Raw genomic sequence first — 16,860 nt, 5'->3', positions numbered from 1 at the left:
CTGTCTGTATATTTATCTGTCTGTCTGTCTATCTATCTATCTATCTATCTATCTATCTATCTATCTATCTATCTATCTATCTATCTATCTATCTATCTATCTATCTATCTATCTATCTATCTATCTATCTATCGGTCTGTCTGTCTGTCTGTCTGTTGTTCTGTCTGTCTGTCTGTCTGTCTGTCTGTCTGTCGTTCTAACTATCTGTCTGTCTGTCTGTCTGTCTGTCTGTCTGTCTGTCTGTCTGTCTGGATATCTATCTATCTGTATATCTATCTGTCCGTAGATCGATCTATCTATCTATCTATCTATCTATCTATCTATCTATCTATCTATCTATCTGTCTGTCTGTCTGTCTGTCTGTCTGTCTGTCTGTCTGTCTGTCTGTCTGTCTGTCTGTCTGTCTGTCTGTCTGTCTGTCATATTTTATCCACTTCTCCATCTTTATATTGATCATCATATCATATATCTAATATTCCATCCATCTGTCTATCAATCCATCCATCCTATACGTTTGTCTGCACAGCACTCATTTATTTCACTGACTTTTTGAAACACGTTTTTCCATGCATAAGCATGCACTTTAGTGACAGATGTTCCTTGATCTCTATACTTAAGTGTGTGATGACCCTTAATCCTCGGCTTGCTATAAAAACAAGCAGTGAAGCTGTTAAAGAGTGCCCCGGCATCATAGTGTGCGCAGGCCTGACTCACAGTATAATCCTTACAGTATGTTGTACTTAACTTGAAATGAAGTGTGCATCTCTGTTCACAGTTGAAAAGCTGATTTGAATCATCCACACAGTCATTGTCGGCTGCTTAGCAAAGACAACGGAACAGATTAGCTGGTTTAGCATTTCAAATAGACGGTGAAATATAAAAGAGGCTTTTCAGTCTTTACTCGTTTGCTGGCTAAGTGCTGTTATCTAAAGATTTACAGTAATTCTCTTCACTTAGAGCGTAATTAAACATCTTGGACACAATCACAGACACTGGGAGAGATGTAAGGCCACTGCTGAACCTGAATTGTCTGCCCACTGACAGAGCCATTCTGCTGGGTGGATTGGAAATCAATGACTGCCATTTCCCCCTTACCGCTCCTTAATCAAAGATGTAATTTATAATCAAATCACAGGGTGGACAAGGGGAATGCTATCCATGCTAACTGCTCCTTTTCTGCCTGTGTGTAAGCAGAAGTCATTTGTCTTCATTTTTTGTCACCATCAATTTACTGTAAAAGTCACTTTTTTAATACATTGCTAATTAAAATTATACACTTACAACTGCATAAATAATGTTGTACATTAATCTCTTGTAATTAGTGTTGGCAAAGATTAAATGCGATTAATTGCTTCCAAAACAAAAGTTTTTGACATTATATGTGTGTGTACATTTTAAATTATTAAATATAGTTTATAATATAAATTTAATATATAATATAAATAAAATATGTATTTATTTATAATGTATTATATAATTATATATAATTGTAATGTGTATGTAAAAGGGTGGCACTGTGACTCAGTGGTTTAGCACTGTCACCTCACAGCAAGAAGGTTTCTGGTTTGAGTCTCGACTGGGCCATTTGGCATTTCTTGGTGGAGTTTGCATGTTCTCCCAGTGTTTACGTGGGTTTCCTCCAAGTGCTTAAGACATGCGCTATAGATGAATTGAATAAAATAAATTGGCCGTAGTGTATGAGGGTGTGTGTATGAGTGATGTATGGGTGTTTGCCAGTACTGGGTTGCGGCTGGAAGGGCATTAACTGCGTAAAACATATGCCATAATAATTGACAATTCATTCTGTGGCGACCTCAGAGATTAACCCAAAGGAAAATGATTAAATGAATATGTATGTAAATGATACTAATTATATACTGCATAAATTTAAATATCTATGAAAAAGAAGTTTTGTATTGTTTTTTTTTCATATATATATATGTGTATTACAAATATATACATAATATATAAATTATAAATATAAATATATGCATTAAATATAAATGTTATTATAGATACTATTTAGAAATTTTGTGAAATTTGTTCAGCTGCTTCATTCTAACCTGATTCATTCATGAATAAAGTTTTAATTACCGAGTAAATTATTATATTGTATTATATCATTATTAATTCATCATTAGACACTACAAGCTTGGATTTCTAGAAAAGTGAACACCACTTTTTAATTATATTGTTTATTTATTTAGGTAGGTAAACAAAATTTCAGGGAGACATTTTTTGCCGTTTCATTGTTAAATAGAGAAAATATAACATATTATAATTATTAACATATTAAGGTAACACTTTATATCAATACACTCTAAATCATTTATTAAGCATTAGCATAGTGCATTCATTATCTGTAAGGTATTAACTCTACATTAATAGATGTTTGTAAGCAGTTTATAACTGCAGCTACAAATGCTGTATTCTTGAATTATGAGCACATTTATAATGTGCTTAATAATTGTACTTTCATACTTTGTGAATGGTTGATTTTTCATTACTAAATTAAGCATTGCATTTTTAACAAACCATTTGTATTTAAGATAGTTGGTGGTTTTTAAGATCATTCAGAATGAGTTAGTAAATGATTAATAAACTATTGAAATCAACGTTTATATATTTTATTATTCAGGCATATAGTAATGGTTAATATGTAAGTTAATAAATGCTTTATTAACTCAACTTCATCCAGTTTTGTGGCCTAATGTAAAGTGAGGACTTTTTATGCTTTCTTAATCCCTTATAAATGACAATTAAAAGGCTCAGATTCAAATGAGCAATAATCTTTGCAATCTTATCTAAAAAGTTAAATTACTGTAAAGTTTAAACATTGCTGAATAACAGGAGTGTCAAAATACGACATTAAAATTGAATAAAACAACAACAATATAATAATTTAACAATATAACAAGATGCAATGTTTAAACTGTACAGTAATTTTATTTTAGATAAGGTTGCAAAGATTTATTTTTCATTTGAAGTACAGTTTTATTTGTGTATCTTTAAACAAACAGAAATGAATAAAGTTGTTTATGTTCTTTTTTTCTGTTCAGAATTTAACTGAGCCTTTAATTGTCATTTATAAAGGATTTATAAAGCATAAATAGTCCTCACTTTAGATTAGGTCACAAAACTGGATGAAGTTGAGTTAATAAAGCATTTATTAACATACAAAGTAACTATTAGTATATGACTGAACAATAAGAATTATAAATGTTACTTTCAATAGTTTATTAATCATTAACTAACTCATTCTGAATGATCTTAAACAACCAACTATGCTTAAATAACTGTAAATAATGCAATACTGAATTTAATAATGAAAAATTAATCATTAACATAGTATGAGTACAATTAAGCACATTATAAATGTGCTTATTAGTCAAGAATACAGCATTTGTAGCTGCAGTTATAAACTGCTTACAAACGTTTATTAATGTAGAAGTAATGCTTAACAGATAATGAATTCACTATTTGCTAATGCTTAATATTTGGTTCATAGTGTGTAGTTATTATAAAGCGTTACCAATATTAATCATTATTAATAATTATAATAAAATATTAATAATAATCAACTATTGATGGTTTACGAGGACATGTATTGAGTCCTTGTGATTCAAAATGCTTAATTTTATTTGGGCATTTTTGATCTCGCAAGGAAACATAACGATTTTACGTTTTGTCAGTTTAGTGGCTAATTTATACAAATTCATAAAAGTCGTACATAAATGTTAGATTTTAAAAGGAGGCGAGGCACCAAGCCCCACCCCCTAAACCCATCCATCATTGGGGGATAAGCAAATCGTACTAAATTGTACCAATGACATTTAGCCACTAAATCAAAAAGTTACGAATGGCCGTAAGATGGTGTTGCAGCCATCACATTCAGGGGTAGGAGTGGGGTAAGGCCATATAATATGCAGTTTTTCACTGCATTAAAGACATTATGTCTATAAAGAGTCCTCGTAAACTTGTGTGTGTGTGTGTGTGTGAGTGTGAGTGAGAGAGATGAGGTGAGGTGAGCTCACATGGATCAGAAGGTCATGGGTGAAAGCAACAACAGCAGATCTGAACTTTTTTCGCCCCTCTATACCTCAGAACAGACGCCTGAGGCTCCACCATCTGCACTCCATTTCTTATTCGAAAAAGGCAGTGGGAAGGAAATGTTCTGCCAAGGTTAAAAGAATGTTATTTAATAATCCCGGCAGGTGTACGGTTGGCTGCACATTTCATAACATTGATCACTATTCCTTCGTGAGTACGTCTACATTTTCAGCATGTTTCTCTCGAGAGCCATGTTATTTTATGAGCGACACCTTTCATGTTATGTTATTTTTTTCACGGTGTAATATCACAGGCCACTTGTCGAGCAAGTGTTTTCCCTGGAGTATTACAACAAACACTTCAACAGATCTGTCACACACCTGTCTCAAACACGCTGGAGCTTTTGATGTTTTTGTGTACTTTTTCCTCACTCGCACTACATTAGCGGATTTGTAAATGTATTCAGTGTTTGAATATTTTAACAACGTTTTGCAGTAATAGTCAAATTGTTAAAATTATTGAATGCATAAGACCTCTTAATTTAACAAAACAAACTATATTTTAACATGACCTAATTTTATTAGTATATATTGCATGTAACACTAGACATGTTTCTTGGCATTGCATTTTAAAATACAATATTATACTTGCATTATTGTATTGTTTACCTTATGTAAATAACTTTTAACATGTAGAATAACTTTTGTTTTTATAATTATCTATCAGGTGAAACAATATATTAGGTTGTTTATAAGGCATAATGTATGCATTATTATGGACTAAAAATATCCATACAGGCTTTATGGTGAAATTGGATCAGTGCTTTATACTCTTATAATATTTGATTTGTTTGCATTTTAATTATTTTAATTTTCATTTGAGCAATTTAGCTTTTTTATTTTGATATATTTTTATTTTTTAAAACTTTATTTTAAAGTTAAGTTTAATTTTCTAATAACACAGATCTAAATAAAATATATATATATAAAATAAATAAATCTAAATAAAATATTTTTTACAAAAAATATTTGCAATCTTTTTAAATAAACAAATGTAAATTACATTGAACTATATATATATATATATATATATATATATATATATATATATATATATATATATATATATATATATATATATATATATATATATATATATATATATATATATATATATATATATATATATATATATATATAATAAAATTGAAAAATGTTGTTGAAATGTTGTAGGTTGTAATATTTTTGCAATATTTAGCTTGAATTTAATTGTATTCTTTCAATTTCTAAATATGTTTAGTGACTAAAATGTTATTTTAATAAATATATCTGTTTGATAAATCTGATTTGTTTAAATACACACACACACAATTTTTTTTATTAGATTAAACTTGATTGTCACTACACATGTACAAGTACAAGGCAACGAAATGCAGTTTAGGTCTAACCAGCAGTGCAATAGCAGCAAGTGCAGGATACAGGTATAAGTTATAAAGTGCAGTTACAGAAAAACTATGGTAATATTTACAGATGGATGTACATAGAATCTTACCTGAGCCGGTGACTATCATCATTATCACAATAATGAGTGATGATCAACCGATGATGATAACCGAAAACAGCACCTTCTCCAGTAGGAGTTTATTTAATCCTGTCGATTACTTCAATCATTGTGATGTGATTATTAAGTGTTAAAGAGTGTTGGGTTAAAAACCTTACATTAAAAGTCAATACAATATAAAATACTATAGTAATGTATAGTGAAGTCTGTGGTAAAGTACTCGAATTGATCTGTTGTGGTGATTCTACAGTTGCTATGTTAACACGACATCTACATTAATATAAACAAATGAGCCAATACTGTAGTTTTCTGCAACTCTAGGGTATATTATACTGCACTACTCCACAGTTTACTGTAGTAAAACATAAAGTACATCAGTTCACTATAGTTAACACTACAGTATGCTGGAGCATTCATTAACAAAGGGTATAGATACTCAAATATATACAGTCTAACACACTTCATGTTCAAGAAACACTATAGAGTTTACTGTACATTCCTATAGTATTGTTTCCAGTGAGTGTAGCCTCTGGCTGATGCTGACTAAAAGGCAAAACTGTTTAACTGCTACATCTTAAAGGAATAGTTCACCAAAAATTCACCTCATCATTTACTCTCATGTTTAATGAGTTTTGATTTAAATTAGAGTTTCTGTCTTCTCCTCAACACAAGTGGTTTAGTTTGAAGAATACTGCTAGCTGGCACTCATCGACAACTAATAGACAAAAAAAAATCACTATAGATTTTAATGAGTGCAGCATTCTTCAAAATATCTTCACTTGAGTAAAGGATGGCAGAACTTTCATTGTTGGGTGAACTGTCTCTTTAACTCAGTGAACACTAGCTAGCTCACCTCACTTATTAGCTATTACTTGAGTGTACTGTGCTGTGTGAATGTAATGCTAGCACAAACTGAAGCATAAATGTGTTTCCGTTACAGTTTTCCACAAAACTTTCACAATATTTTCCGAGTGTTGTTAAAAACTGTTTCCATTTCTAATGTTAAAGACATTTCCATTCTAATCATTGTTATGTGGCTAAAGCTCAACATTTGGTGGTGACATTGAAAAGCCCTGGCGCTAGTTCAGTAGATATTACAGTAGGATTACTCAAATCACAGTCAGCACACTCATATATTTCACATTGTCATACAAATGGCAAGGCAATGTGCTGTAAACATTACATGATGCATAAATATTGTTCTACAAAGGCTAAATTGAGTCTGCAGTTTGTAAAACAGATATCTTATGTGTTGTTGTGTGTTGTGTTCACACTTATTGTCAGATAAACACACAGATAAAGTAGTTCAGGCATGTTTTGACTGCATTACAGTCCCGTATCACTACGCTGAATGATTTCAGTTATGTTAATGCAAGGAGCCAGTGTGATGAACAAAGACCAGGAGTCAGAGATACAATTTATTGAAGACAATAGTTTACAGTTTCATCAGCAGAAAACAGCTTCAACGCACTCCATAGGGTTCATAGGCCGCTCTGTGTACAGTCAGAAATGATTCACAGAAATGATAGGATAAGCAGCACACATGTGGTCAGTGACAAAATAAAATCATGATGAATTCATACTTCCATTGTTTTCTGACATTATGCTGTTTTCCGCTTCCCACATTGTGCTCCTCCTCCTGCGAGTGTCGCAGTCAAAGCTGCAAATCAATCTCTGGTGTCGCCTGTGTGCATTGGCTGTCATTAGAGTGACATCAGCTTCCCTCCTTGCCTGATTGGCTGGAGGAGGAGCTGTCGGTTTGGAGCTGGTGGACCGATGGGGACGCTTCATCCGGCCCTCATTTACATGCAGCTCTGACTGCAACCCTCGCAGGAGGAAGTACAGAATTTGGGAAGCAAAAGCGGAAAACGGCAAAACAACAAATGACAAAAATGGAAGAATGACAAAAATGGAACCTGTTTCCTGCTACTGATGGGGTCTACGTCATGCTGAACCACTTGTGCTCTAAAAGCTCCTCTAAAACAGGTCCAGTTTCAGGGAAGTAACTGTATAACCACCGAACCAGATCCCGGCATTCTGTAGAAATATTAAAGAGAGAACATGTTAGTCATGGATGCTCTTGATGACGATACGACACAGAGATTTATTCAATGGTCTGGTGAAATTCTTGATTCTGATTGGCTGGAACAAAACCATTAAATACACAGATTCAGGCCCCGTTTACACTAGTACGTTTTAGTTTTAAAACGGCGTTTTAGAATGAAAACGATCTGCGCCCACACTAGCGTTTTACCCAGCGTTTCTGAACAGCTCTCCGTCTACACTACACCACTGAAAACGCACATCACGTGACCACACACACACAAACACACGCACACACACACACTCTGGCATGCGCTGCAGCATATCTATCCAGATGAGAGCTTAGCTCGTTGGAGTGTTCATCAAGGATCTACCGCTGAATCTAATCTCACTATATTTGTTAAACGTGATATTTAATTCTTCTTGATGTCTATATCTAACAACATATTCCCCGACATTGGTCTTTTGAAACTATTACTTGTTCTCAGGTAACGTGTTTTGGCTGAGCGCAAAGATAAGTTAATAATTAATGTAACCATGTACATTCTGTATATTGACTGATTGTTTGCCTTTATTCGTTATACTTCTACTTTTATAACGGCCATTATTGATTATTAAAACTGATATTCAGCAAGAGAGAGGGTATGTTTCGTCTTTTCAATGAAAATTAAAGGAGGCAGTAATGTTATAGGCTCTGTTTAGTTATAAATATGCACACTGTACAGCTCATATATCCAGCACGACGCCTCAACAATTCTGCTGTCTGTTAAGTTGCTAATATCAAAATGAAAATAGCAGTTCCTTATATCATGTTTTAATTTATTGTTAAGAAAGTGAAACAACGTACGTATTCAGGATGATGTGAATAAGGTTATAAAGTAGCTGTTCTCTTTGAAGATTTACCTGACATGATCCTCGGGAGTCTTTCCATATCAAACTTGTGAAGTCTGAACTTACAAGGAGAGGATGCAGGACTGAATTGTGTATAGGCTACTTAATATTGAGGAAAAGCCCCAATCAGAAATTTCTGCAGCCCCGCCTCCGTTTTCAGATGTCTCCGTTTTCCCCCATCCTCACTGAGACAAAGCAGCAGTGTTTTAGAATAAAACGGCCTCTTCAGCGTTTCCAAAACGCTCCGTTTTCGGCGCTTGAAAACTCTGCCGTACTGTGGACGGATGGCGTAACCGTAGCAAAACTTATGTATTTTAAAACGAAAAGCATTAGTGTAAACGAGGCCTCAGTCAGCTATAATCACAGTTCTAGATGAATGTGTCACACGCAAACCATAGCAACTCGGTTACCATTGAAGAAGCTTTCATTGGCCGTGTGCATCATCTGAAGCAAACGGGGATCAGCCAACTCGCAAATACGCTCAGAAACAGACGAGATAAGGTAGCTAACACATGTTACTATGAGCTATAATATCAAACACACGACCGAGTTGTAACTGACAGAGATTCAGTCAAATCTGCTGCAATACTACATTAACTTGTCTTTAACTTGGAAAATGACCATGGAATAAGTGGGATTATCAATGGATTACTGTGTGCATTTTAAATTCTTTAAAGGGTCACGAAACACCAAAACACATTTTCTGAGCTGTTGACAGTCATATATGTGTCCCACGCTGCTATAAACACTATTAGGACACACAGATTTCACAAAAAAGTGAAAATTGGTTGTTTTTGCGTTATTTCGAGCAAATTCGCTCTACCGGTTTGAAACAAATTTTTGAAGCTGCGTCACACCAATTAGATTCTTGTGTGTATTCCAGCATGTAGACTGGCTGTCTGTACCTGGGAGTACTTCGTGACGTGTCTAAACGTGCTGCATTCATTCATGAGAACCAATCAGCGCGCTCTATAGTGAATGAAGTGCAACTTCATTAATATGCACAACAGCTTCGAAGACTGTTTGTACCTGTACATTGTTCAGACGGCAGAGCGACGCCACGTTGTGTTGCCAAAACAAGTGAAAGAAAAAGAATTGTTTGGAGATGCGGGTCATCAGTGTTACTTATAATTTGCTGCATCAAAGGTTTTGTTTTCATTTTCCCGCTATGAGAGCGCAGCTGGACTCACGTGTGGATGACAGTACATGCGACAGAAATACGTGTCTAAGGAATATTTTTTACCCAAGAGCTCATCTGAAAATGGTGAAATCCAGATTTGCCGCTCGTCTCCTTTTAATAAAGATGCGGCTCCAGTTGGTGTTGATAGTCCTGTCTCTACAGACTTGATAAGTAAGCGATCAGTGTCTTTGTTTGTTTATTCAGATGGCAAAGTTAGTTTGTATTGTCAGCAGTACTCTTTCAGTGTTTAAAGACGGACCTTAGTTAAATGATTTCTTAGTTACTAAAGTTTACAGTACGTTAATATCACTACAATATTATAGACAGAAAGATCTGCTGTAAATGCTGCTCTGTAAGTGTAAACATGTAAACACTGCAATCAAACTCTTCTTTCATCATTTGCAGTGTTTCTAAATTGCATTGTTTGTAATTTAATTTATTCTCGTTTGTTTGTAATTTTTCTCACCAATGTTTATATCTGTGTTTTATTATATTCTGTGGCGGTTCATTCCGCTTTGGCGACTCCTGTTTAAATAAGGGTCTAAGCTAATGTCAAATGAATGTATGGATAAATTATTTTCTGTAAAGCTGCTTCTGGCCATGACATGTTCACACCTAAATGGTTATAAGAGACGTGTTTAAAGGATTATATGCAGCATCCTTCATTTATTCTCTTAGGTAAAGCAAGATCTTTTCTTATGCTTCATATTTAGAGGGAAAATGTGCTCTATGCATTATAAAGCTTGAAGCATTAGAATCGGTACTCCGTATCGGCCGAACACCACGACAAGGAATCGGTACTCTGTATCGGCTGCAAAATTCCTGATCAGAGCATCCCTAGTTTTGACCCAACTTGGCCGTTAGAGCACTAATACTCCCCCTGACTGTACAAGACTGATCTTAGTAAGTCAGCAAATACACCTTTAGGAAAAAGAAGTATACTTAAGTAAAGGTCAAGTATAAAAGTATACTAATATCAATATCTAACTCCCAGAAGCCCAGAAAAATACACTGCAGTGACAAAACCTGCACACTTTGTTCGCTGGAGGAAACAGCTGTGATGATAAGGGGAGTGCTGAGGAAACTTTAGATACATGGGAAACCCGATTGCTTCTCCATGACCAGGGGCGTCTCTAGACCCAATTTACTGGGGCCCAGTAAACATCGCCAGTGCCCCAGTAAGTGCTTTGAGATATCAATTACTTCATATGCAAGTGTATTTATTAAGAGTGGTAATTCCGAAATAAAGAAGTTACTCTTTATATTCAACTGAATCAACGCTGGTGAAAGTAATGTAGTTTAATCAAAAAGCAAACTGACGCATCTCTGCATGTGCGCAGAAAAAAACCAAACCCGCGCGCCTCACACACCCCTCCTGCTAGACGCGCTGCTCTTCTCCCGGTGCGAGTCCCGGTTGTTAACACGCATGCCGAAAAAACACCCGCTGCTCACGCGCTGCTCATGCGTTGCAAAACCGGCATTAACAGTCTTTTATGCGGAGGTGTCAGCACGCAGTCGACAAAACTAAAGTTTAAATAAAATGATGGTCATCTTTACTATGCATGCTTTTTCATAGATTTTTTTGTATGAAACAAGTGACGAGTTAGGGAGGTAAAACTTAATAAACCTAATTCTCTGCCACGTGTCAAGTCTAAAACAACAGATCATTATATAAATCATCTTTTTTTGGATTTAATAGAATTGTCTATATAATTTCTTCCAAATTAAATTAATATTCATGCAAAAGATTTTTTAAATGATTATTTTCCAGTTACATTTAGGATTAATTATTTAGAATAATAATTGTATAATAACAATAAAACTTTTATTTATTTATAATAAAGGTTTTTGGTGCACATATACATACATATCTATCCATCCATCCATCCATCCATCCGTATATCCATCCGTCTATCCATCCATCTATCCATCCATCTATCCATCCATCTATCTATCTATCCATCTATCCATCTATCTATCTATCTATCTATCTATCTATCTATCTATCTATCTATCTATCTATCTATCTATCTATCTATCTATCTATCTATCTATAATTTTTTTTTTTTTTTTTTTTTTGAGAGGGGACGTGCCCCAGTAGAGCTTTATGTCTAGCAACGCCCCTGTCCATGACATTGGGGTACAAGTGATACAAGTGTTTCTACAGCAAAGAACTGCAAATATGCAGATATTATACCAATCTATCGATAAACACAGCTTCTGCTCTCACTCCACATGGCTGTGCTTTACTGATTAAATAACAAATTAGTTGAAAACAGAGGAGCCGAAGTCTGCCGCCATTTTTCATATAAAATTTAAAGGAGACTGAGGTGATAATACAGTAGTGGACCATTCATGAGCTATGGGGGGGCTGAGTGAAAATAAGTGGCTTAGTGACACCCATGAGCTGCACTATGTGTAGTGTTGTTTTTTCACCTGCTGACAAACTGGGGTGAAATAGTGGACGTCTATAACTGGAGAAACAGCGATGTCCATTGACCATATATGACAGCACTCGTCCAACAGCACAGACATGCTCACTAACAGCATGAAGAATTAATCTGTAGGGTTCCTTCCTCTTTTTACGGTATCTCGTTACTCCTGCAAGTGAGAGATTTTCATGTCAGTAAGTCACAATATCTTTGCCCTGCTGACATCACCATACATACACAGGAGGTTAAAGATGAAGGGTCAGTTCACCCAAAAATGTAATTTTGTTATTAATTACTCAGCCTCATGTCGTCCTAAACCGGAGACCTTCATTCAGCTTCTGAACACAAATGAAGATGTTTTAGAAGAAATACGAGAGCTCTCTGACCTCTGACCATATATGCCTGCAGTGGTTCAACTGACAATCATAACTTTATTTTAGATTCTTGTCCTCAGTGCCAGTATATTGCGCACACTCAGAAGAGCTCTGTGCAGTGGCATACACCACATGTGTCTTACACTGATTGGAAGAAAGAACAGGTGCATCCGAGATGATACATCAGCAGTGCAAATGAGAGCAACATGCGTGAAGGCCTCAGAGCTCTCCTGAACATGCACAATATACTGACACTGAGGATGAGAGGATGCTCTGATTGATCCACTGAAGACATGGTCTGTTTTGAGGATGTTTTGGGTCCTTTTATAGACCCTTGCCGTCTATGAAGGATCAAAGAGCTCTCAGACTTCATCTAAAATATCTTCATTTGTGTTCAGGGGTTCGGGACGACATGAGAGTTATTCATTACTAAAATTATATTCATTTTTGTGTGAACTATCCCTTTACTAAGCAGCACTAAAAAGGCTACTCACCCAGAGTGGGGCATCTCCAGTGGCCTCTTGAAACATAAGAACTGTGGCCAAAATCAATCAGCTTGAGCTGCAGGGTCTTTGGATTGACCAGGATGTTTTCTAGATGCATGGACTCATGGTATATGCCATGCTCAATGCAGCGCTGTGCTGCAATAATGAGCTGCATGATCAGCGGCCGCGCAACACTCTCACTCAAGCGGCCATTGTTTTTCCTGATGAATTTCCCCAAGGTTGTGTACGAGAGCGCGTACTCCATGACCAGGTAGTTATTCCTTCCCTCCATGGCGTACTCGTAGAGCTCTATGATGTGCGGGCAGAGCGGAGGTCTCTTCAGGATCATCAAACTATGTGCTTCCGGGATCACATGTGTATCAAATCCCCACTGGAGAAAAATAAAAGGTTAGATGTGAGTGTTTCTTATATAAATGACATTGTAATGTGTCACTAGCTGTGTTTCCATCCAAAGATGCTAATTAAATTTATGCGCAAAACTGGAATATTATATAAAAGTATAAAGCAGCATTTCCATCAATGAGTCAAAGAGAACTAAATCATCACTGCTTTATAAACTAGCGGCAAATATCAGTCAGAAAAATTAGTTTCGCCTCAGAAGACCAAGACCAAACACAATGAACGTGGTGAATGCGGTATCCTTTAGAGGCGTGAGCACAGACAGATGCTCAAGACAGTTCTGGAGGAAATAATAATAGAAAAAGAATAATACTAAAGCACTGTGATGATGGACTGACGGAGGGCTGATGCCTTGGAACAATGGAAAGCTGCAAACCAACATTAATGACGCAAAGACCCTGAACACACATTTATATCATCATATGACCTCTTCTGACACAATAACATGACTTTTTTAATGTGCATGCTGGAGTTAGGTAAAAATGCTTTTAATGTAGTTTATGCACATTTTTCTTCTGGAATAAAGTTTATCCTAGTAAGTTATGTGCTTGAGAACATGTATGTGCATCTTGGCATTTTTATCAAGCATTGTTTATGTGATAATTCTAAATGCACATGAAACAGGTGGATGGAAACAGAGCTATGTTCACATATTAACTCAAATTCAACACTACATGTGACCCTGGACCACTAAACCAGTCTTTTGTCATGTAGGTATATTTTTAGGAAAACCCAAAAATCTGACTTTAATTAAAGATTTAGTGTCAATATATATTTTGTGCATTTCCTATCAATGTGGTTTACATGGAAATGTGCGGGACTTAGTTTAACCAAACATTATTGAAAAGCTTCTTTGTTCTTCTTTCAAATGATACACAAATCTCGGTTTCCAAACATAAAGGGCCCCATCATACACCCGGTGCAATAAAACGTGTTTGGCTCAATTTGTTGTTATTTTCAGACCAGCGCAAGCCTAATTTTTGCGCCACGTTGTTTATATATATATATATATATATATATATATATATATATATATATATATATATATATATATATATATATATATATATATATATATACACAGGCCTGGAATGGCTAATCGGGAGGACCGGGAGAATTCCTGGTGGGCCGGTCCGTTTTTTGGCCGTGAGGGCCGGTTTCCCTAGCTGCTTGCACTCTCAGCAGTCGCACTTTTTTCATTTATTTATTTGACCATAACCTCACTTTTTTTATTCATTATTTTGCTGCAGCTCCGCTCTTTTTATTTATTTTCTCGCAGCCTCATGAGCAAAATGCAGCCTTAGTGAAAATAAGAATTCGAATAATTAAAATTAATGAATATTACACCTGCTCAATGAAAATCAGATGATTCACTACATTAATAAATCTGACATAACTTGATCAGAAATCTAAAAAGGGGACAAAAAGATTAAGCCATCAATAGAAAGTAAAACTGTGGTTAAAAAAAGTCTTGCAGATGATGCAATACTTATTTGTTGTTCCAGACACACCAACATAACAGTGCCATTGTAGTCCAGTGGTCGGCACGTTGTGTTGCGGTGCTGTCAACCCGAGTTCGAACCTCACCTGAGCAGTATTTTTTGTTAAGACATATAATACTGTTCAGGTTGCTTATGTAGGTGTACATATTTGTTTTGTATTTTTTTGTGTGACTGCGGTTACAAAGAACTGAATATCTGTAAAGAATTTTGCACAGAATATATATTCAGATATTGCAGGAAATGCCATTGTGATGTTTTAAAGAATAGTGTTGGAGATTTAGCTACTCTTTAATGTTCTCATATTTATGAAAAACATTTGAAGTTCTAAAGCAGCTGTTTCCTTGAAAAAGATGTGATAGTGTGATTAAAAACTGAATAGGAAAGGACGTTATTTTAATATAGTCATTCATGAACTGAGGTGGGCCGGTCTAAGACTTGAAACTCCAGGGCTGAAAAGCAGTATATATACTGTACATACATATATATACATATACATATATACATTTTGGTTTTAATAACTAATAATAATAACTGATTTCTTTTATCTTTGCCATGATGACAGCACAAAATATTTGACTAGATATTTTTCAAGATACTAGTATGCAGCTTAAAGTGACATTAACTACGTTTATTTGGTAAGTTAGGGTAATTAGGCACCTTAAAATGGGTTTTAAAAACATTTAAAACTGCTTTTATTTAAGTCTATATAAAAAAGTTAGACTTTCACTAGAAGAAAAGATATTATAGTAAATACTGTGAAAAATGTCTTGCTCTGGTAAACATAATTTGGGAAATATTTAAAAAAGAAAAAAATTCACAGGAGGGCAAATTGTTTTGACTTCAGCTGTGTATTTATATAATGAAAAGTAACTATTTACTTGAGTAATTTTTTCATCAAATACTTTTTTCTATTACTTGTGTAACTTTGAAGATTGCTACTTTTACTTGAGTAAAAATTTCCGCAAGTACTTGTACTTTTACTTAAGTATAGATTTTGAATACTCTACCCACCTCTGGAAATTAGAACTGTTAATTCTTAATGCTTTTGCACTATGTGCTTCAGATTTTGTGCCTAGATTGTTAAAATAGCCCTAATACTGGTTTGTGCTCCGCAGTTCATCTGCAAAAGCTGATAACCCCCATTATTAGAAATGTTTAGAAACTCTTTAATATTCTCAGTAAAAACATGATTTCTGGAAATTACTGAACACGTCCAGTTTCAGTCATTTCCATAAAGCATGTTGTTTACATTTGTACACTTCAATGCACAACATAAAAACAAGATTAACCATAGAGTTCATCTGTTCTCTTTATATATTTTCAGTAGAGTATGCATACTTACCATGTTGTACAACTCTCCATAATATTCTTTATTCACAACTTTTATGGCAACCTGCAAAGAAAGCATAAAGTCAAAATGTATTTAAGCCAGAGAGATGTCTGATCACACACACGCACACACAGACCATTGCAGAGGAAAAGTGAACTTTACCTTCTGGCCGTCAGATTTCCGTGTAGCCAAATAGACAATGCCATGGTATCCCTGTCCCAGCTTCTTTCCGAGCACATATTTGTCAAGTAAAGATCCTGGAGAAAAATAAATCACATTTATGACATTGCTCATTCCTGTGACTGTTCTGCTCTAATCTAATCTAAAACTACTGCAGGTTAGACAGAAAACATTATGACAGAAGATAAACCTGAGCTGCTGTTTTTAGCTAAGCTGCTGTCTTTAACTGAGCTGTTTTCAGCTGCAGTTTTCCTACCGCTGCTGCCGCCATGTTGGATCTGTGCTGTTTTCATGCTTTGTGCAGCAACTGTGTCCTGATTTCTGCTGTCCTGATCTAGACGTCCAGCCTTTCTCTTCTGTCCTCTTGGAGCTTTTGTGGATAACAGTCAATAATGCATTATTAATGAACAGTT

At 35.2% G+C, this 16,860-nt stretch overlaps 1 protein-coding gene across 1 annotated transcript; it reads right to left on the bottom strand.

Annotated features, from left to right (window-relative positions):
- Window positions 1-7,291: 7,291 nt before the first annotated feature.
- LOC130235721 (serine/threonine-protein kinase pim-3-like) lies at window positions 7,292-16,345 on the bottom strand. The gene is made up of 4 exons (XM_056466144.1): window positions 16,280-16,345; window positions 13,025-13,406; window positions 12,161-12,325; window positions 7,292-7,647 (listed from the first exon to the last, which is right to left on the bottom strand). The coding sequence occupies exons 1-4, from the start codon at window positions 16,343-16,345 to the stop codon at window positions 7,550-7,552; spliced, it is 711 nt and encodes a 236-aa protein (XP_056322119.1). The 3' UTR covers window positions 7,292-7,549.
- Between the last annotated feature and the right edge of the window lie 515 nt (window positions 16,346-16,860).

Source organism: Danio aesculapii, chromosome 10 (assembly GCF_903798145.1).
Source record: "Danio aesculapii chromosome 10, fDanAes4.1, whole genome shotgun sequence".
In the NCBI taxonomy this organism is placed as follows: Eukaryota; Metazoa; Chordata; class Actinopteri; order Cypriniformes; family Danionidae; genus Danio; species Danio aesculapii.
The sequence above is the reverse complement of the archived record's forward strand: the minus strand, read 5'-3'. Positions and strand labels throughout refer to the sequence as shown.